This window comes from Podarcis melisellensis (genome assembly GCF_964234715.1).
Source record: "Podarcis melisellensis genome assembly, chromosome: 9".
NCBI lineage: Eukaryota > Metazoa > Chordata > Lepidosauria > Squamata > Lacertidae > Podarcis > Podarcis melisellensis.
Window position 1 is genome coordinate 582,551 of NC_138541.1, and position 21,019 is coordinate 603,569.

Sequence of the window (21,019 nt, forward strand, 5' to 3'; positions counted from 1 at the left end):
TTAGCAGTTAACATCTTTATTCATCTAGCAAAACACAGTTCAGCTCGTAGACAGAAATGGAGAAAACTCTGAACAAAAAACTCTTGTGAACTACAATACATTCGTGACCTAACTTGCACCCACGGGAGACTCTCCTGGGGGCTTCTCACTGCTCTTGGGCCAGAGGAGCCTGCCACTCTTCAGTCCGTCAGGGACTGGGGCGGGATGTGGAGTCCAGCACCCTGGGGAGAGCCAAGGGCCTGCCCCCTCCTGCCACAAGGCACTGGGCAGCTGGCTAGTGATCAGAGTGCCAGGAGGAGGGGGGACTAGTCCTGTCCTGCCACTGGGGTGCAAGAGGGTCCTGGTGCTGGGCTGATCCTCTTTCCCTGGCACAAAAAACAACCTAATATGACTCCCTGCCCCTCGCATGGTTGGTTTGAAGAACTGCAGCTCAGCTTCTCCTTAACTTTCCGTTTCTTGCTACAGCAATAGATGTAAAAAATAAATAAATGTGGCCACCGGTAGTCTAACCCTCCTGTGTAGCCTCTCCCACTGGGAGAGAACAGCAGGACTGAGCTGTGGCCCAGCTGGAAAACTAGTGCCCCCCGCCCCAAGCAAGAGGCAGCTGCAGGGTGGGGGGCAAGGCCAGGGTCTCCCACCAGCACTGGGCCCTTAGTATCTGGGAGAGAAGCTGTAGGAGGGCCAGGCCTGGGGGGTGCGGGCAGGCCTACAACTGGCCCTTCTTGCAGAATTGTGCCCCCTCTGGGCCAAGCGCCACTTCAGCCAGGACCCCAGCACCCCGTGGGTCTGGGCAATGGGAGCCCACTTCCATCAGAGAGAGCTGCCAACTTTTATCAGCCTGGTTGGGGCCAAGCACCACCCTTGACAAGGGCCTTTCTAATAGGAGGAGGAGACATTACTAAGATATGGGGGGGGGCAGGGGGGGATGCAATCATTCTTCCACCCTGCACCCATTTCTCAGTGCCTGGGCAGTTTTTTCTCTCTCCAGCCCCCCCCCCCCCCCGAGTTCTTTGGGTCTGTGAGTGTGAGGGCCCTGGGAAATATTCTCGCCTCTTCTTCCCCATCTGCTGGGCAAGTACAGTGGTGTCCCTGGTTCTGGAGCCAGAATAAGTGGCCTGCTGGGGGGGGGGCAAGGCAGAGACAGCATCTCCTTGGGGCTTTGAATAGCATGACAGTGAGAGCTGGGGGGGGGGTCACATGAGGATTTGTGCTCCCTGCCTTGCCCGGAGTGAAGACAGTGGAAGGGAGTGTTTTTGGGACTGTGGCCCTAAAAGGGGGAGGCAAGTTGGGCCCCTGATACCTGTTCCCTGAGCCCCCTCTGCAGGATGCCCAGAGAGCCTCTGTTTTATCTGTCCCCCCCCCCCAGGCCTGCCTCCAGATGGTCCCCTCTCCTGCGGCCAGGAAGGGCTACGCCAGGACATAGTGGATTATCTCGCTGAGCTCGAAGCCGGTGACCGCAAAGGCACTGCCCTCGGGGTTGCAGAAACGGGCGCCGCAGATCATGGTGTCGGTCACACATTCCGCGTGGCAGTGCTGAATCTGTGGGGAGATGGGGGGGACCATGTCATTCTGGGTGTCCACCGTAGAGGAACTCCCTGACCCCCAATCTCTGGCAGGGCCAAGAAGAGAGCAGCGGGATTGCTGCAACTCTTCCGCTTCTGACTGGGGCACGGGGGGGGGGGGGGGAATAAGCCACCCAAATCCCTTTCATCCTCCTCCCCCCCCCCGCTGCCCTTGGGAGGCCCTGGGCTCCCGCAGCCTCCGTCCTCTGCCCTCTAGACCTGCTGCTCAGCTTAAAGCAAACGAGGATGTTGCTTCAAGGCTGTGCAGTTTGTTTGGAAACAGATTGGGGAGGAAGCACCCTGTTTTTTTTTTGGGGGGGGTTGTTGGGCTGCCATAGGAAGGGCTAAAGCTCAGGGGCAGAGAGACTGTTCTGCATGGTAGAAGGTCTCCGATTCAATCTCAAATGGCATCTCGCAGGCAGGCTTGGAAGGGGACCTAAAGGGCTGCTGCAAGCCATTGTTGACAGCACTAGGGATGGTAGCACAGCTGTCAACTTTCAGATTTGAAAATAAGGGATCAGCAGCCTCAAAAATAAAGGATCAGCAGCCTCACCTGTCCCGGGGACAGACTACGGGATATCTAGGCTACATAACAATCCGGGATAGCAGTGGGAAGCAGCAGGAAACCACGCTGGAATAAGGGAATTTCCCGCAAGAAAAGGGAAGGTTGACAGCTATGGATGGTAGACTGACATGCTGGCTCCGTATAAGGCAACTTCCTGTGTTCCCAGGAGAGGAATGTTCCTGGATGGCAGGGGATTGGACTAGATAGCCCTTGGGGGTCCCTTGCAACTCTACAAGGTTATGATTCTGTGAGAACACAGAGGCAGAGCTGCTGGCCCAATCCAGCCATAGGGCTTCTGTCCCTCTTTCTAAGGTTTGTCAGAAAAGTCTGCAACTCTGCTTGGGCACAGTGCCAGCCCCCCATCGTCAGTGTGGGTGCTCCTGTTTCCGCCAAGCTCCAACTCACAGGCCCGGGAGGGGGAAGCGGGTTGCATGGAGGAGCCCCCAGCTGAGCCCAGGGGCCACATCCAGTGGTGGAGAGTCCCCACGGAACACAATCCAGGGGGCAAGTGGGGTCCATGGCCGGGGCGGAGTGTGGGGCAGGCAAGCAAGAGGAGCTATGCCCCTGGGAGGAGTGCCTGGAAGAATCCTAGAATCTAAAGAGCTGGAAGGGACCCTGGGGTCATCTAGTCCAACCCCATGAAAAGCAGGAATCTTGGCGAAAGCATCCATGTCAGAGGGCCACCCAACCAGGCAAGCCAGCCTCACCTCAATGCCCTCAGAGTCAGGGCTGGGGCTCAGTTTCCAGACTTGCACAAAGGAGTCCTCCGCTGCCGACAGGAGCTGTGTGGGGAGAGGAGTCGTCAGTGGGGCTGGGGCCTCCCTTCATTTAGTATTGTTTATTGAATTTATATACCGCCCTATACCTGGAGGTCTCAGGGCGGTTCACAGAAAAGATCAACATAAAAAACCTCTCTCTCTATATATAATCAAAATATAAACAACAACCCAATAACACCCCCCTGGCTTGGGCCTGGGGCAGCTCTCCTGGGGGGGAGGGAAAGCTCCCTTAGGAGTGACTGAGAGCGCGTGCAAAGGGCAGCCATTGCCAGGCAGAGGGAGCAGAAGCCCGGCCAAGAGTGGGAAACCAGGCACCTCCTGGTGGGAGCAGTGCTGGAGAGAGCCTCTCTCTGAAATTTTGCCACCAGAGCTCCTAGCCCCTTGGCACAGGTCGTACAGATCCCTTATTAGGCCACTGAACTGTTAGTCTTTGCTATATCCTGTGGCAAGGAGTTCCACTGGTGCAGTCTCACTCCTGCCCAAACCTGGCATGTCAGTGGCCCAGTCAGAGGACGCCTTTCGCATGCGATGGAGCCTGACTCGCTTTGCCTGGTCTACTGCACCCACGAGGCCCTGCCCTGCCCCACCATTCCCCTCTCCTGAGAAACCCCGACTTCCTCAAACGCAGGACAGACCCACCTTCCCCGAGAGGGGCGCCAGATCCAGGGCATAGATCCAGCGGGCGTGAGCACGGACTTCCGCCCGCAGAATCCCACTTGCTGCCTCATACAGGCGAATGTGCCCGTTGCCGTAACCAGCCGCGATGACGCCGTTCCACAGCTTGACGGAGGAGCAGGTGCACCTGGGCGTGGGGTGGGGATTGGGTGAGGCTTCTGTGCCAGGGGGGAGGCTGCTGCTCAGGGGGGGCAAGAGCAACTGCTGGACATGCAGGGGGCCCCCAGGCTTGATCCCCAGGGGCACCTCTGGACAGGACTGGGAAAGGTGCCTGCTTGGAGCAAGACAGGCCACTGGGAAAGGCGCCTGCTCAGGCCCTGGAGAGGGGCAGGGCTGGGCTGGGTTCAGGGCCATTAGCCACCCCCCCCCACAGCCAGAGTGGTCAAGGCTTCGTTTCCATCTCTCTCGGGGCCGAGTGCTTTCAGGAGGGCCAAATCCTTGTCCCCAGAGCAGGTCTCTCTCTTTCCGCGCTTACTCAGAAGCCGGGATCTTGTTGGCCAGCGCGAACTTCTCTCCGGAAAACCAGACACACAAGGCTCCAGAGTCATCGGCCGTCACCAAATCAGGCACTCCTTCCTGCAGAGGGGGGAAAGAGCAGAATCAGCTCACTGCCCCCACGACAGGGGGCTTTGGGGGCCCTGTGGGAGCGGCACCCACCCGGCGGCTCCTTACCGGCTGCTCACACAGCTCAGCGGCAATGTCGGTGATGGAGTCGCAGTGCTTCTCGAGGACTTCGCTCAGCGTTATGTTGGTGCCTTTGGCGGGGACGTCGAAGACGAGGACCGACCCCAGGGACGTCCCTGCAGAGGGAAGGCAGCCAAGGGGGTTCTGAAGCAGCAGCCCCAGGTGGGCCGGTCTCACCTCACCTGCGAAGGAGCAGCCTCCCACCTGCCCAGGCGAGCTCACCGGGGCAGCCCCTTCCGCACCAACCCTCCTTGCAGCCCTCTCCCAGGGGAATCGGCCTTCGTGCAGGGCAAACAACTCCTCTGGAGTCAGCTGGCGATCCTGGTTACTCCGCAAAGCAGTGCCACTAGCTTTCCATCCCCACCGCCAAACACGGGGGTCAAGGTTTACCTCGCCTGGGCCGGTTCACTCCAGCAGAGATCTCTCCGTGGGCCAGATCAGGATTTCTGTGATTTCTGGCGTCTGCGCAGATGCGATTTCCAGTGCCACAGAAGCGAGTCACTGCGCTGGTTTAGTGCAGTGTGTGGGGACTCGCTGAGCAGGCAGCTCAGTTTGGGGGCAGCTCGTGGGCTGGTTAAATGACACCCGTGGGCTGCGTGTGGCCCATGGGCCTTAGGTTGCTGACCCCTGGGCAAACGTGTCTCCGCGAAATTCAACCATGGTGCCAATCCCTTCTGCAACTGCTGCCACTGACACACAAAGTGAGGCTTCAGGCATGGCACGTCCTCAGGGGGTCGACTACTCTCACCCACAGCAATGGGGTAGCCCCCCTGCCCAGCAGTGCCTTTGCCTGTACTCAGCTCCTTTGACCTTCTCCCCACCCACGTTTCCTTCCTGCTTCCTCACCTACGCAAATGAAGCGCTGCCCGGTTGCCGCGATCCCACGAGCAAACACGGCCTTCCCTGCAAAGGAAAGAATGCAGAGATCAGGCAGCGACAGAGGCCTGGGGCTGGCTGGGGGTCTTTGCCCCAGAGCTCCCTGGGCGTGGAAGTGCACCCCTCCAAACGGGCAGGAGGCATGTGCCAGGGAGGTGCCTGTCTACTCGCCCCTCACGGGTTTGGAGGTGTGCACGGCCACATCCCCAGCAGGAGGAATCCATGCAAATTCAGAAAAAGGGTGGGCTTCTAAGAAGTTCAGCTCCGAGGCCTCTGCTTCTTCTAGTCCACTCTCTGCTTCTTCTCAGACCTGCTGAGACACAACTTCAGAGAAGATATCAGGACTAGAGGGAAAGAGAAGGGGCCTGCGGGAATATGAGACAGGAGGATTCCAAACTACAAATCTGCCCCAATGGTAACTGGTCTCCAGTAGTTAAGAAAAGTGGGTGTTTTATAGCTCCTCTTTTGGAAATGTGATGTTTGTTTGCCTATAGAAGTATTCATATACTGCTGCATCATAAAAATATTTCACAGTGCTTTACATGAAACAAGCAATAGATTAATAAAAAGTTAAAAACAAAAATAAATTAAAAACAAACATCGACAGAGCACTGTGGAAAGATGTACTTCTTAATGGACTGCATAACGACGTGGTGAGCTCCCGTTGCTCAGTCCCTGCTCCTGCCACCCTAGCAGTTCGAAAGCACATCAAAGTGCAAGTAGATAAATAGGTACCACTCCAGTGGGAAGGTAAACGGTGTTTCCGTGCGCTGCTCTGGTTCGCCAGAAGCGGCTTAGTCCTGCTGGCCACATGACCCGGAAGCTGGATGCCAGCTCCCTCGGCCAATAAAGCGAGATGAGTGCCGCAACCCCAGAGTCGTCCACAACTGGACCTAATGGTCAGGGGTCCCTTTACACCTTTACCTTTTAAGCCTGGCAAAATAGAAAGGCTTTCAACAGAAGGAGCCCACTGAATCTCTAGTGGCGGCATGTTCCACAGGACTAAGAGAACTTGTACTTATTGTTGAAATGTTTTGGGGTTTTTTTTTTTTATAAATATTTTATTAGGTTTTTAATAAACAAATTTCCACTTTCAAATACATACTTCCATAAATCCAATGGACTCCCCCCATCTCCCGGGCACTGCATTCCCTGTGTAACCAAAACCTCAGCAATTTGTTAACTTGTTTTATACATAACAATATATCTTCCATTTTATCGTGTTATCTGATGTGAACATTTCAATACAATTGCATTAATTTTTAATTTCCACACAATAAAAATATTTCGTTACCTCACTTCTGTCTTATAATGTCTTATTTATCAATTCAGAAATTTGCCGATACTGAAGCTATACCTTCCTAGAGAGGAGCATTTTTTAACATTCATACAACTTATAATGCTTTTTCAAATAGTCCTTAAATTTTTCCCAAACTTCCTCCGTTTCTTCTTCTCCCGAGTCTCGAATTCTGCCAGTCATTTCAGCCAGTTCCATATAGTCCATCAGCTGCGTCTGCCATTCTTCCAATGTGGGTAGATTTTGTGTCTTCCAGTGCTTTGCCAACAGAATCCTCGCTGCTGTAGTAGCGTACATAAAGAAAGTTCTATCTTTCTTGACCATCCTCTGGTCTACCATGCCCAGAAGGAAGGCCTCCGGTTTCTTAGGTAAGGTGAATCTCAGCACCTTTTTTAATTCATTATGTATCATTTCCCAGAAGGCCTTCACTTTCGGGCAGGTCCACCAGAGGTGTAAAAATGTCCCTTCCTCTTCCTTACATTTCCAACATTTATTATCGGACAGGTGATATATCTTTGCAAGCTTGACTGGGGTCATGTACCACCGGTATATCATTTTCATAATGTTTTCCTTCAAGGCAGTACATGCCGTGAATTTCATTCCGGTGTTCCATAACCTTTCCCAGTCTTCAAACATAATGTTATGCCCCAAATCCTGTGCCCACTTTATCATAGAGGATTTGACAATCTCATCCTGTGTGTTCCATTTAAGCAGCAAGTTATACATTCTCGAAATTAGCTTAGATTTTGGCTCAAGCAACTCTGTTTCTAGTTTCGATTTTTCCTCCTGGAAACCCACTTTTTTGTCTGCTTTAAAAACTTCCTGGATTTGAGCATAATGCAACCAATCTCGCACCTTGTTTTTTAACTTTTCCATACTCTGTAACCTCCATTTATCTCCAATTTTTTCAATTATTTCCCAATATTTAGGCCAGTGGGCCTCCATATTGAGTCTTTTACGTGCTTTGGCCTCCATCGGTGAGAGCCACCTCGGAGTTTTACTCTCCAATAAGTCTTTATATTTTGACCAGACCATGAAAATTGCCCTTCTGACAATATGGTTTTTGAACAATTTATGAACTTTAACCTTGTCATACCACAAATATGCATGCCACCCAAAAGCATTATCAAATCCCTCCAGGTCAAGGACGTCGGTGTTCTCCAATAGAATCCAATCCTTCAACCAGCAGAGGGCTGCAGCTTCATAATATAACCTCAAGTCCGGCAGGGCAAACCCCCCTCTTTCTTTCGCATCTGTTAGTATTTTAAACTTTATTCGGGGCTTTTTGCCCTGCCAGACAAATTTAGATAAATCCCTCTGCCATTTTCCAAAACATTCCACCTTATCCACGATCTGGAGGGACTGAAACAAAAATAGCATTTTCGGCAATACATTCATCTTTATAGCAGCTATTCTGCCCAGCAAGGAAAGTTTTAATCTTGACCATGTTTCCAGATCTCTTTTTATCTCTGACCAACATTTCTCATAGTTATCCTTAAATAAATTCAAATTTTTGGAGGTCAAGTGCACCCCTAGGTACTTTACTTTTTTAACCACATTTAGTTCTGTTTCTTTTCTGAACTCCTCTATTTCAGTAGTTGTCAAGTTTTTTGCTAGAACTTTAGTTTTTTGTTTATTCAGCTTGAATCCCGCCACCCGACCAAAATCAGAAATTAATTCTAACGCTCTTTTAGTACTAGAGGCTGGCTCCTGTAATGTTAATACCAAGTCGTCTGCAAAAGCTTTCAGCTTATATTGTTTCTCTCCGACCACAATTCCCTGTGTCAACCGGTCATTTCTAATCATGTTCAGTAGCACCTCCAGGACTGAAATAAACAACAGAGGAGATAGAGGGCACCCCTGTCGTGTCCCTTTTTCAATTTTAAACTCCTCTGTCACCACGTTGTTTACTATCAATTTGGCTTTTTGTTCTGAATAAATTGCTTCTATTCCATTTTCAAACCCCCGCCCTACTCCCATCCTTTCCAAATTTTTCTTCATAAACAGCCAAGAAATGTTGTCAAAGGCCTTCTCCGCATCAATAAAAATCAACACCGCTCTTGTGTTTGAATTAATCTGTAAAAACTCCAAAATGTCAATGATGTTTCTTGTGTTGTCAAATAAATGCCTACCAGGGAGAAAGCCTGCTTGGTCCTTATGAATCACTTCATTTAAGACTTTCTTAAACCTACTTGCCAAAATGTCTGCAAAAATTTTGTAATCCACATTTAGGAGTGAGATAGGACGGTAGTTTTTAAGTTGAGTTTTTTCAGATTCTAGTTTTGGAATCAACGTGATGAAAGCTTCTTTCCACGTTTCCGGTGCCTTCCTCCCCTCCATAATCTGGTTACAAACTTCCAGCAATGGTTGTGTCAATGAGTCCTTCAGTACCTTATAATATTTGGAAGTGAGCCCATCAGGTCCCGGAGATTTGCCCAGTTGGAGGTTCTGAATGGCGCATTCAATTTCTTGGGTTGTAATATTACAGTTCAGGGTTGCTCTCATTTCCTGGGGTATTTTTTGTAATCCATTAGTTATAACAAATTGGTCCACCTCTGAGCTTTTTTGTGGCCTTTGAGAATAGAGTTCTTTGAAATATCTCTGAAAGGACCTTCTAATTTCATCGGGTTTCTGAACCATTCTCCCTTCAATCTCTAGATTTGTAACTGTGTTAAGTTTTTGTCTCTTTTTCAACTGCCAGGCTAACAATTTTCCACATTTGTTTGCAGATTCGAAGGATCTTTGTTTCATTTGTTTAATTTTCCATTCCACCTCTTGATTTATCAGTTTCGAGTATTGTGCCTGGAAAAACTTCACTTCTCTCAATACTTCCTTTGATTTAGGCCTGGATCTCAGTTTTCTCTCTCCTTCTCTTATTTTCTCCAAGATCTTCTCCTTCTTTTCATTCCAGAGTCTTTTTTTAATCGTGTTCTGTTGTATTAGAAACCCTCTTATCACTGCTTTGCTTGCGTCCCAAATTATTCTTTTTTCCACATTTGTCTTTAAGTTTATTTCGAAATAGTCCTTTAAAACTTTTTGGGCCTTCTTAACAATCTCCTGATCTCTTAACAGGGCGTCATTCATTCTCCATCTGAACGATCCGGTTGTATTTAGTCTCAATTCCATTCTCAAGGCGTTGTGGTCGGAGCAGGTTTTTGGGCAGATTTCCACTTTTCTGGTCTTAGGCGCCAGCCCTCTAGTTATCCATATTTGGTCGATTCGCGTCCATGTCATATGGGCCTCAGAAAAGAAAGTTCCTTCTTTCCCTAGAGGGTTCTTGATCCTCCATATGTCGATCAAATCCAAATTGTCAGTCATTTCAAAAAAGGTTTTTGGAAGCCTGCCATCTTTCGTTATATTAGCACTTTGTGACTTATCCATATTCACTGAGGCGACACCGTTCATATCTCCCAACATGATAATGTTGTTATAGTCCAAATAGTCCAGCATAATCTCGTGCAGCTTCTTAAAAAATTCCGATTTTCCATCATTTGGGGCGTAGATTCCTAGAATTAAAAACTTTTCACCTTGTGTCTGGATTTCAATTGCCAAAATTCTGCCCTGTTCGTCTTTAAATACAAATTTTGGGGACAAGTTCTCCTTTGCATAAATCACCACTCCTCTTTTCTTAACTTTATCCGATGAAATAAATTCTTGGCCTAACCTTTTGTTGATTAGCACTTTTCTATGGAGTCTTGTCACATGTGTTTCTTGCAGGCAAATAATGTCCAATTGTTCTTTTTTCAAAATATGAAATACTTTTCTGCGTTTTTCTGGAGAATTCCCGCCATTTATATTCCAACTAAGAAGCTGTAGAGACATCCCGGTTTACTTCTTGGGTATCACAGTTGGGTATCTAGTTTGTCGTCCTTTTCCGGAAGCTGTGGTGCCGGGCCGCCTCCAGATGGTATGGATCCTGGTGGTAATCCCGGTGGTGGAGGCCAAGAATCTACGGCTCTCTTTTGGAGGTCCTCCTCGTTGTCGTGTAGGAACTTCTGGTGGTCTTCTGGTGTTTTAATTCTTACCTTCTTTCCTTTATAGGTGAATGACAGACCTTGAGGAAATTCCCACCTATAAGGAATTGCGTTGTATCTTAACAATTTGGCCAAGTCTGTGTATGTGGCTCTAAGGTCCAACAAATATTTAGGAATGTCTCTATAAATTTCTGCCCTTTTGCCTTCGACTTCCAGGGATTTTTTAAAGTGTTGGCCTAATATCTTGTCTCTTTCCTCTCTTGTTCTCAAACAAACCAAACAGTCTCTGGACTTATCTTTCTTAACCGATCTTCCCAGTCTGAAGGCCGTCACAATCTTGAAATCTTTATCTTCTTCAACCCCCCAAAATTTAGAAAACAGCTCCGTCAAGAATTTCTCTAGGTTGCCCTGTTCCAACTCTGGGACAGCCCTCAGCCTAAGATTACATTCCTTACTTTTCAGTTCCACCATTGACAGGTAGGCTTGCTGTTCTCCTACCTGTCTTTTCAGAGGTCTTACTTCCCCTTTGATCTCTTCCACCTTCTTGCACGCTTGCTCAGCTTTTTGATTGGCTTCCGCAGCTAATTTGTAGTTCTCCGCCGTAGCTCCTTGCAGTTTCTCAATAGCCTGAGTGTGCTGCGAAACCTGATCTGTTAGCTTGCTGATAGTAGATGTAGCTCTATCAATTTTAGATGACTGATCGTCCACCTTCTTATTCAAAAGTGCCAATTGTTCCAAAATTTGTTTCAAGACTGGATCAGTTCCTCCAGCTGCCATTTCTTCTGTAGCAGGCGTTTCAACTTCCTCCTCCTGCGCCGTCAACACAGTTGGCACCGAGGATCTACGATGATGAATCAAGGTTGTTTGGACAAGCTGCCCAGCTCTCTTGTCTTTTTTCTTTTCTTTAGCTTCCTCAGCTAAAGCTTCCTTAGCTTTAGCTGCTCTTGTTTTCGCTGGACCACTCATTCCACAGCTGCTGTTCAAGGTCAAATAGTCTTTCAATCCATGAGAAAGGCAAGTCCAGAGTATAAACAATTAAACCACAAAAAATCCCAATAAGATACAGTTCCCAGACCACTATGCCTCCGCAAATCCACTAGGGGGGGTTTTCAAAGGAAAGAAAGTTTCTTTTCCACCATCAAAGCTCCTATTTCAACTGAAATCCCCAAGTTCAGAAAGGAGGATTTCAGAAAGTTCTGTTTCAAATTAGTGCCACAAGGTAACGGAGAGGTTTCGATGACAGTATTAAAGCGATAGTGTATCCATCAATGCAACAGTTTATGTTAAAAGAAAAGTTTCAGCAGCCTGACAGTACTCATTTGCAACACTGGCAGTCCAATAACTCGGTTATCCCCTTCAATTCCACATCTCTTCACAATAGGAGGAAGATTCTCTAGCACACTGAACCAAAACATTTATTTCTTCACTCTTTTTCAATTTCTAGAAACACACAGTCTATTAATGCCCCTTCTTACTTCTTTCAAAATCTCTTTAACGCTTCAGCCCGCATCGGGTTCTTTGCTTTGCTCCGATTAGCAGGACCGGAAGGCGGACTTCCTGTTACTCGCCTCCCGTTTTCAGCCGAAATAGACAAATTTAAGTTAATCCTTAATCAGTACTTTGGTACCCCTTACTCACGGGTAGATTGCAGCCAATCTCGATGTTTTTCAAGAAGAAAGGTCGGCGCTCATCAGCAACAGCAGCGCGGCTTCACTTCCGCGAAAAGAGCGATGAACTCACAGCGCCGCTCCCCCGTTCACGATCCGGAGCCTCTTACGAGGTCCCTTCCTCGCTTCTGGGGGGGCTTCTGGCACCCGCCGAGTCCCACGGCCACAGGCTCGCTCTGCCTGCGGTTTATCTGGATGGGTCTCCGCTTCGCCGTAGCGGAGGACCCTTTTTCGCGGAGCCCCTCTTCACTGAGTAAAGAGGACCGCCATTGCCGTTTTGCGCCGCCTCCGGAAGTGAAATGTTTTGGGGTTTTTTAAGGGAGGGGAATATCTCCTGTCTTGGACGAAAAAGGTAGGACCTGCTATTGCTGCTGCTCGAGATAGGAAAGTACAATGGATTTTCACTGTTTGAAACATGGCAACCCCCCTTTTGAACTCGAAAGCAGGTGCCCTTCCCTCCCTCCTGCCAGGAATAGAAAGGGTACCTGGAGGTGACTCCAAGCCCTCCAGGGCATGCCAGTAGACCATGATGGACCCGTCCGACTCGTACATCTTGGAGGAAGGGGGAAAGAGCAGAGAGAGAAAGGTAAGAGGCGCTGGAGAATCCAGCAGGTGGTTCCCAGGGCCGGGCCAAATCCCAGAAGACGGGGTGGGTCTGGAAGGTCACCGGCTTGGGGCCTTTCTAGGGCAGAGGTTTCCGTGGCCCCCGGCTCCATTTCTCACCTGGATCCCCTTCCGTGAAGTCAGAACCAAGAGGACCCGGGAAGGGAGGACACACCAGGCAGCCTGGAAGACAAGGGTGCAAATAGAGGAAGCAGGAAGACGCCCTTCTCTGCCCCCTGCCTTCTTCCCCGTGGCCACAGAGGAAAGCACAGAGTTAAATGAGGAAGGCAATGCTTCAGAGCATGTGCAAAGCGCCTTCCAACGCTTCCCTCCCTCTCGAGCAAATGCAGCCATCACCTGGCCCAGCACTGAGCTGTCCACCTGGGGGCCAAAGAGACCTTTTCCTCTCTTAAGCTCTGGGCGAGGGGTCTTCTGTGGACTTCCTCGTCCTCCGTCACCTGTCAGGGGTGAGGGAAGTGCCAGCCTGCTCCGCGAAAGCTGGAATGCAAGGATGCCAGGTCCTCAAGGGAGAGAGGAGGACTCCGCTCCTCAACTTGCTGGGGGCAAGGGCCGTTCAACAGTGGAAGGTGCTGGACTCTCCTTCCTTGGAGTGTTTAAGCAGAGCAGTTGGATGCCCATTGGTCAGGGATGCTTTAGTTGTGATTCCTGTATTGCAGCGGGCTGGACTAGATGACTCCATGGGGTCCCTTTCACCGCTACAGTTCTATGATTCTACGTCTGTGGGCAGCAAGGCAAGGAGACCCACGGAGGCTGCCTGAGATGCCACCACGCTCACAAGCCACACCACAGAGCCAAAGCAGGCCTAGAAAGGTGCCAGCGACTGGCTCAGTAGTGAAGGGAAGGCATTCTGCACAGGCTCAGGGGCACTGTTGTTCCTTTTGTGCATTCTGGACTGGGACTCTGATAGAAAGGTCTGGGGCTGAGTTTAAATAAAGCCCTGCACTTCACAACTACAGCGGTAAGGTTATTGACTGCCAAAAACTGGAAAAGCAGCAGCGTCCCAACTAAACCAGACCAGTTATCTAAAATGATGGAATACTTCCATATTGCCGAACTAACAGGGAGGATAAGAGGAGATATGGTACAAAAAGTGAATAAGGAGTGGGCTGTCTTTAAGGAATACATCAAAATTTATGTGGAAAAGGTAGAATTTCTGACAGATATTCTGACAGTGATCCAGAAAATGATTAGAGAGATAGGAGAGTAAAAGTCAAGGCAGAAGAAGAGATTAAAGAAATAATGAAATACTTTTAAGCTAGTTGGAAAAATAAAGTAGCGTAACAAGAACAGCTGGAAGTCAAGTCACTTGGTGGGTGTCCGTGAGGTGTGTAGGTATGTTGATATGTGCAGTGTAGGTAGGTAGTATATAGAGTAATGTAGGTATGTTTTATGTTATGAAAATAAGGTAGTGTGTTGTGTACGTGTACAGTGGTACCTCGGGTTACTTACGCTTCAGGTTACATATGCTTCAGGTTACAGACTCTGCTAACCCAGAAATAGTACCTCGGGTTAAGAACTTTGCTTCAGGATGAGAACAGAAATTGTGCTCTGGCGGCGTGGCAGCAGCAAGAGGCCCCATTAGCTAAAGTGGTGCTTCAGGTTAAGAACAGTTTCAGGTTAAGAATGGACCTCCAGAACAAATTAAGTACTTAACCCAAGGTACGCCTGTATTATGTAAATGTATATGTATGTGTTTTATATGTACATATGTTTTATACGTTAATAAAAACAATTAAAATAGATAAATAAATGAATGAAGCCCTGCACTTCTGGCCAGGCAGACTCCTCTCTGCCCCAGCCTCTTCCAATCGCCCTTTCGATCCGCATGTTCTGGGCTGGCCAATGTTGACGCCTCAGGGTGCCGATATTGGCTTCTCAGTGACAGCAGAAGAGCAGCTGCCCTGTGGGGAATTGATTGGGCAGGGAGCTGGGGACGGGCTCCCCTCCCTCCCTCCCTCCCTCCTGCCAGCCCCGTTACCTGGGTGATGATGGAGGCCCCCACGCCCAGGCTGCCCTCCTTGGCCTGCAGCTGGCGGTGGGAGAAGCTGAGGCCGTCGTCGGAGGCGCTCACCATGTTGACGGTGGTGCCATGCACGCTGGCAAAGTAGGTGAGCTGCTTGGCCGGGAGGGGCAGGACGCTCAGGTTGTTGTACAGCGCCAGGCTGCTGTCCTTCAGCAAAATGCTCTTCTCCTTTCGGTACATCCTGCTTGGGGGAGACTGGGGGGGGGGGAGAGAAGGGGCATGAGGCCAAGAGGCAGAGGAAGGCCCCCAAGACAGGCAGCAGCACAGCTTGAGAGCCAGCCAGGTAATAGTAATAATAAGAGTAATAATAGTAATAATAATAATAATAATTTATTTATACCCCGCTCACCTGGCAGGGTTTCCCCAGCCACTCTGGGCGGCTTCCAGCAAAACACTAAAATACAATAACCTATTAAACATTAAAAGCTTCCCCAAACAGGGCTGCCTTCAGATGTCTTCTAAAAGTTTGGTAGTTATTTTTCTCTTTGACATCTGATGGGAGGGTGTTCCACAGGGCGGGCGCCACCACCGAGAAGGCTCTCTGCCTGGTTCCCTGTAACTTGGCTTCTCGCAGGGAGGAAACCGCCAGAAGGCCCTTGGAGCTGGACCTCAGTGTCTGGGCAGAACGTTGAAGTACTGGCCTCCAGGACTGGACTACAACTCCCATCTGGCCCAGCCAGTGCAGCCAATGGTCAGGGATGATGGGAACTGCAGTTCAGCCATGAAGGGCATCCACCTATGACGGATGCTTCAGTTGAGATTCCTGCGTTGCAGGGGGTTGGACTAGATGGCCCCTGGGGTCCCTTCCAACTCTACAGTTCTATGAAGGTCCGAGAAGTCCTTCACAGGTTCTGCCGCCCTTGACCACCACAACTACCTGAGCCGCCAGGATTGCTTCTGACATCTTCTGCACCATTTGGAATTTTCACCTTGGCCCTTGAGGCTGCTGGGAGATGCCCTGGCCCCATTTTTTGAATGTCTGATGTTTTATTCTGATTTTAATATTCTGTTGGGAGCTGCCCAGAGTGGCTGGGGAAACCCAGTCAGATGGGCAGGGTATAAATAAATTATTATTATTATTATTATTCATTATCTTCCAGGCAAAGTGTCCCTGTGCTTCTTTTGCATACACTTAAGCTCCAACTGAAATATCAGGTGGTTATATCAGGTCCACTTCACTGCCATTTAACTCCAATGTTCCCTCCCCAAACCTTCCACACTCATGTGTGGCATCAAAATTACACATCAAGCGCCAGGCGCTGGATTCATGCTCCACAAAGGATAACACCATAGTAAATCTGCTGGACATGCACAAGATTCTTCACTGGTTTTGTTTTAAATATGCATGCATTAACGAAAATGAACGCCCGCAGGCATGTATGAGGACTGAGGGAGGGACAGGCCAGGACTCTGGGTGCCCTGCACTTCGTCCCTCGGGATCCCTTGCCCGTTCTTGACTCAGGCTCACACAAGGTGGACGGGAGCCTTCCTGTGGCTTCATCAGCTGCAGAAACCCAGCTGGCTCCCTCTGCCCCCTCCCTGCCCTAACCAAGCAGGGCCTGATCCGCCAGAAAGTCCCTCTGCACCAGCTGGCTGGCAGGGGGCTCAAGGTCGCATGCACAGTTCTTCCCCTTCCCTGTTGTGTTTCCGCAGCAGCCCTGCAAAGGGAGGCGATGCAGAGAATGGGAGTGGCTCAAGGGCTGCCCACCAAAATCCATGCCCGAGGGAGGATTTGAACCTGGGTCTGGCCCCCTGAGCACCCCTCAGGAACACTTCCAGCCTCTAGAGAGAGAGGTGGGCTAGGGGCTCCTGCTGGCCATTCCCTCCGGGCCCCCTTTGGCCCTCTGTGCCTTCGGGACATAGCTGTCAATGTTTCCCTTTTTTAAATCAAAATTCCCTTATTCCGAATAGGATTCCTCGCAAGAAAAGGGAAAAGTTGACAGCTATGCTTCGGGAGCTGCTCTTGCCGGTGCCTGGCTGAGGTCGGGTCAAGAGCTCGTGGGGTGTCGGGGTTGGTGTGTCGGAAAAAGTAAGGTAAAGGGACCCCTGACCATTAGGTCCAGTCGTGGCCGACTCTGGGGTTGCGGCGCTCATCTCGCTTTACTGGCTGAGGGAGTCAGCGTACAGCTTCCAGGTCATGTGGCCAGCAGGACTAAGCTGCTTCTGGCAAACCAGAGCAGTGCATGGAAACGCCATTTACCTTCCCGCCGGAGCGGTACCTATTTATCTACTTGGACTTTTGACGTGCTTTTGAACTGCTAGGTTGGCAGGAGCAGGGACCGAGCAACGGGAACTCAACCCGTTCCGGGGATTCGAACTGCCGACCTTCTGATTGGCAAGCCCTAGGCTCTGGTTTAGACCACAGCGCCACCTGCGTTTCTCTATTATAGAGGAAAGCAGTAAAGGACCCCTGGATGATTAAGCCCAGTCAAAGGCATACAAATAAAATGATGATGACGACGACTATAGGGTTGCAGCGCTCATCTCACTTTCAGGCTGAGGCAGCCAGCGTCTGTCCACAGACAGCTTTCCGGGTCATGTGGCCAGTGTGGCACCCAGAAACCAATGTCCCCACTGTGGAAGGAAGTGTGGCTCCAGAATTGGCCTCCACAGTCACTTACGGAGTCATTGTTAAAACCGTGTTTATGGAATACAATCTTCCTCAGATACGAGGGACTGCCAAAGAAGAAGAAGATGGCTAAACTGCTTCTGGTTCAACGGAGCATCGTGATGGAAACCAGAGCAGCACATGGAAACGCCATTCCCCTTCCCGCCTGAGTGGTACCTATTTATCTACTTGCACTTTGAGGTGCTTTCGAACTGCTAGGTTGGCAGGAGCAGGGACCGAACAACGGGGGCTCACCCCGTCGCGGGGATTCGAGCCACCGCCCTTCTGATCGGCAAGTCCTAGGCGCTGTGGTTTAACCCCCAGCGCCACCCGCGTCCCTGTCGGAGAGAGACCAGGGTTCAAATTCACCTCGCTGCCTCGCTGCCCGCTGGGGGGAGACAGGCGGGCTGGAGAGGCCCAGGAGGCTCCGCTCGCTCCCTGCCTCCCTCCCCGCACGGCGACATCTAGCTCCTCAGGGCCAGGGCTCACGAGCAGGGGCGGGGCGGCCAAGGCACCGCCGCGCAGGGCGCATGCGCGCGCTCCCCCGCTGGGGGGGGGCGAGGCGGGGTCCCGTCTCTTCCCGGCCCCCGGCCCCCGTTCCCCGGCCCGCGGCGCCCCCGCCTCACCCGCCGCCGCTTCTCCGCCGCTCCTCCGCCCGCTTGCCCCGCTGTCATGGAGACGGCGCCGGGCGCGCTGACGTCACGACGGTGGCCGGGCGGGCGCGGGCGATTGGCGGCCCGGCGGAGTTGCCATGGCGACGCGGCTGCTGGCGGCGTCTCGCGGGGCGCGCCCGTCTCTGCGCGAAGTCTCCTCCACCTTCCTCAGCCTGGCGGTGAGGGCGCGGGGGCGCGGCGAGGGCGCGTGCTCGCGGGGGGGGGCGGGGCCGCCATGCTGGGCGTGAGTGGCGGCGGCGGAACTCCCCGCCTCAGGAGGCGCCGGGCCGGGGGCGCGGGAGGGGGGGGCCGGGGCCAGCTAGTCCAGCCCGCCGCCCGCCCGCCAGGAGGGGCTTCCCGGGCCCATCACCGCCCTCAGCATTTTATTTGTATGCCGCCTTACGTAGTTAAAACAATGCTCGAGGCGGCTCACGCCAGGACAAGATTGGCCCGCTGGAGCTGAGATCCCTGCTGCAAGACAGGGGTTAGGCTGGATGACCTCGGGGGGGTCCCTCGCCAGCCCTCTGCTCCCAGGGTCAATTAGCCCAGGGCCCCGCCCTGCAGGAGGTTGGAAGGAATGGTTCCCGGGCCCCTTCCCACTCCAGGGTTCCGGCTCCAAGGTTCTGGTAGCTCTAATAATAATAATAATTTGTTATTATTTATACCCAGCCCGTCTGGCTGCGCTTCCCCAGCCTCTCTGGGCGGCTTCCAACCAAATATTCAAAACAATACAGTGGTACCTCAGGTTACAGACGCTTCAGGTTACAGACTCCGCTAACCCAGAAATAGAACCTCGGGCTAAGAACTTTGCTTCAGGATGAGAACAGAAATCATTCTCTGGCGGTGCAGCAGCAGCAGGAGGCCCCATTAGCGAAAGTGGTGCTTCAGGTTAAGAACGGTTTCAGGTTAAGAACGGACCTCCGGAACGAATTGAGTACTTAACCCGAGGTACCACTGTACAGCACCAGACATTAAAAACTTCCCTCAACAGGGCCACCCCTGCTCGGCTGGTTCCCCAGGTCAGAGGCAGCCCTGCAGCGCTGGAAGGGGGCCGGGGGCCGGATTGCAGGTTTCCTGCCCTGGGCCTCTGTCTGGACACCCTGGAGAACGGGAGGCCGGGCTGGACATTGGGATTCCTCCACGGGGTCTGATCCAGCAAACTCCTCTGACGTTCCTGGGAAATTCTCCTCTGCACATCAGAGCATCAGCGGAGAAGAGCCTTTGACTGGATCAGGCCTCTGGGTCTCCCTCTGGCCGACCAGATGCCCCAAATGGGAAAACCACCAACCTGAGCCAAGCACAAGAGCAACTCTCCCCTCCTGCAGCTCCAGCACCTGGGATTCAGAGGCACACAAAGCAAATATTTTCCCACTAAGCATATATATTTTGACTTCCCTTCTCCGCTGTTCCGGTTTCTTATAATTTTATTTTAAAATACTGCATTTCCTACGTTAGTCCGTTTATTGATTGCTTCCTAATATTTCTATAGCCTTACTTTTAACTGCTTGTCTTACGTTGATCCTGCAAACGAACTTCTTTGTATTCAAACATCCCACGAATTTCTCCCATTCCTTGATGAAATTCCTTTCCTCTTGGTTTCTTACTTGTAGCGTAGAACTGTGGAATTGGAAGGGACACCAGGGGTCAGTCATTTAGTCCAACCCCTGGAATATGTCCTACCATCTTCTAAAGCCATCTCGATTAGTGGTCATCACTTCCTCCTGTGGCAGCGAGTTCCGCGGTTTATCTCCCCGCCTTTCTTTCATCTCTCCTGAATCTTCCAGCTGCCCGGGCGTCTCTTCCGCATGAGCTCCAGCTGCCCTGCTCTCCTCTTGGCCTTCACCCTTGGGGTGTCCCCTGGCGATGGCCTGAAACTTCCGTCCTCCTCCCTGACCGTTGGTCCTGCTGGTGGCGGGTGCTGGACTGCCGATCCCCTGGCAGGGGTGCCGCTAGCTGGCCCCTTGGCAACCGCCACTCTGGGGCCCTGGCGGCTTCTCCTCCCTTCAACTCCTCTCTGTTCTCACTGTTCTCAGAACAATGAGCTTTGTGGGTTCTTTGGAATGGTCTGGCGGTTGGTGGACTGGGCTTCCGCTCTGGGACTCTGCAGTCCAGAGCGGCTGCAGGTGAGCCTCCCTCAGGTGGGCACCAGGTGGGTGGCCCTCCCGAAGGAGGTAAAAATTGGCAAAGAAAGGGGTGGAAACCCAGAGGTGCAGGGTGACCCAGGTGCTTTGGGGGGCGGTCTTCAGTCCCGGTGGTTTCATCACAGCTGAACTGGTTTCGCTTTGTTTCCTTTCCGGGGGGCAGAGGAGTTGGTGACGGGTTACAGGTCACCTGCATCTTGCGCATGGGTTCTGGGACGGCACACACAGAATTGCGCATAGTTGAGCCGCCCCATTCGAAGTGCTCCTGCAACATGGAGGTGGTGTGTGGAATGAGTTTCTTGCCGCCCCCCCAAAAAAAAATCCTACAAGGTTAAAACCTCTTTTTCGCAGGGTCTTTGCAGCACAAAAGAGCTTTTAAGCTCTCTGCCATCCGTGTCTTTAATGCCCATAATTTAAACCAGTTTTGAGTGACCTGTGTTTTCTGAGGATTCTGGGTGCGGTTTCTTGTAAGAACTTATTTCTTCTTGTCTTTCATTTGCGATCCTGACTCAGGCGCTTCCAGTTCTGACCAGCAAGCGGACACGGCCCGACACCTGGGTTCCCTCTCCGGGCCTAAGGTTGAGCTGTCACACCAGGGACAGCTGGCCCCCTGCTGGCTGCTCTGCTTCTGTTTTCCGGCCATTGAAATCCTTGGCCCCCATCCTGTCAAATGTTCTTCCTGCAGAGATAAGGCTGGCACCAGCTGGAGGGCCTTTTCACCACCTGTGGGAAAATTTCCCTCTTCTCCCGGACTTTCCCTAACCCTCTCTTATTTATTTCCTCGATTGTACCTTTGGTCTAAGGAGGTCCGTGAGGTGTGCCTGGCTCTCCTCTTCCTCACTGAATCCCCAGAACAACCCTGCAAGGTAGGTGAGGCGGAGAGTCGGGGCC

General features: G+C 51.5%; 2 protein-coding genes across 6 annotated transcripts in view; one reads left to right on the top strand and one right to left on the bottom strand.

Moving 5' to 3' along the window:
• WDR54 (WD repeat domain 54) lies at positions 1–19,654 on the bottom strand. The gene is made up of 10 exons (XM_081925243.1): positions 19,592–19,654; positions 14,682–14,921; positions 12,803–12,865; positions 12,565–12,631; positions 5,112–5,168; positions 4,254–4,381; positions 4,057–4,157; positions 3,546–3,708; positions 2,835–2,909; positions 1–1,539 (listed from the first exon to the last, which is right to left on the bottom strand). The coding sequence occupies exons 1-10, from the start codon at positions 19,637–19,639 to the stop codon at positions 1,408–1,410; spliced, it is 1,074 nt and encodes a 357-aa protein (XP_081781369.1). The 5' UTR covers positions 19,640–19,654; the 3' UTR covers positions 1–1,407.
• The window catches only part of LOC309377564 (uncharacterized protein C2orf81 homolog), a 10,811-nt gene continuing 7,833 nt past the window's right edge, over positions 18,042–21,019 (top strand). The window contains exons 1-2 of one of the 5 annotated variants that reach the window (XM_081925021.1): positions 19,668–20,125; positions 20,932–20,994. In XM_081925021.1, coding sequence (XP_081781147.1) covers positions 19,793–20,125; positions 20,932–20,994 — 396 coding nt within the window. In that variant the 5' untranslated portion in view covers positions 19,668–19,792. Of the gene's footprint in view, positions 18,167–18,219; positions 18,232–19,667; positions 20,137–20,931; positions 20,995–21,019 lie in introns of those variants that run through there. The other 4 variants (XM_081925022.1, XM_081925025.1, XM_081925023.1 and 1 more) reach the window with 4 other exon arrangements.

What these genes read in the sequence shown, in the direction of transcription:
- WDR54 (XM_081925243.1), bottom strand. Translation starts at nt 19,639, where the DNA reads ATGACTGACCCCTGGTGTCCCTTCCAATTCCACAGTTCTACGCTACAA. An exon ending in GCAGCGCTTCATTTGCGTAG is followed by an intron (nt 4,382 to 5,111) that starts GTGAGGAAGCAG and finishes TTCCCTCTGCAG; the next exon opens with GGACGTCCCTGGGGTCGGTC. An exon ending in CTGACTCTGAGGGCATTGAG is followed by an intron (nt 1,540 to 2,834) that starts GTGAGGCTGGCT and finishes ATCTCCCCACAG; the next exon opens with ATTCAGCACTGCCACGCGGA.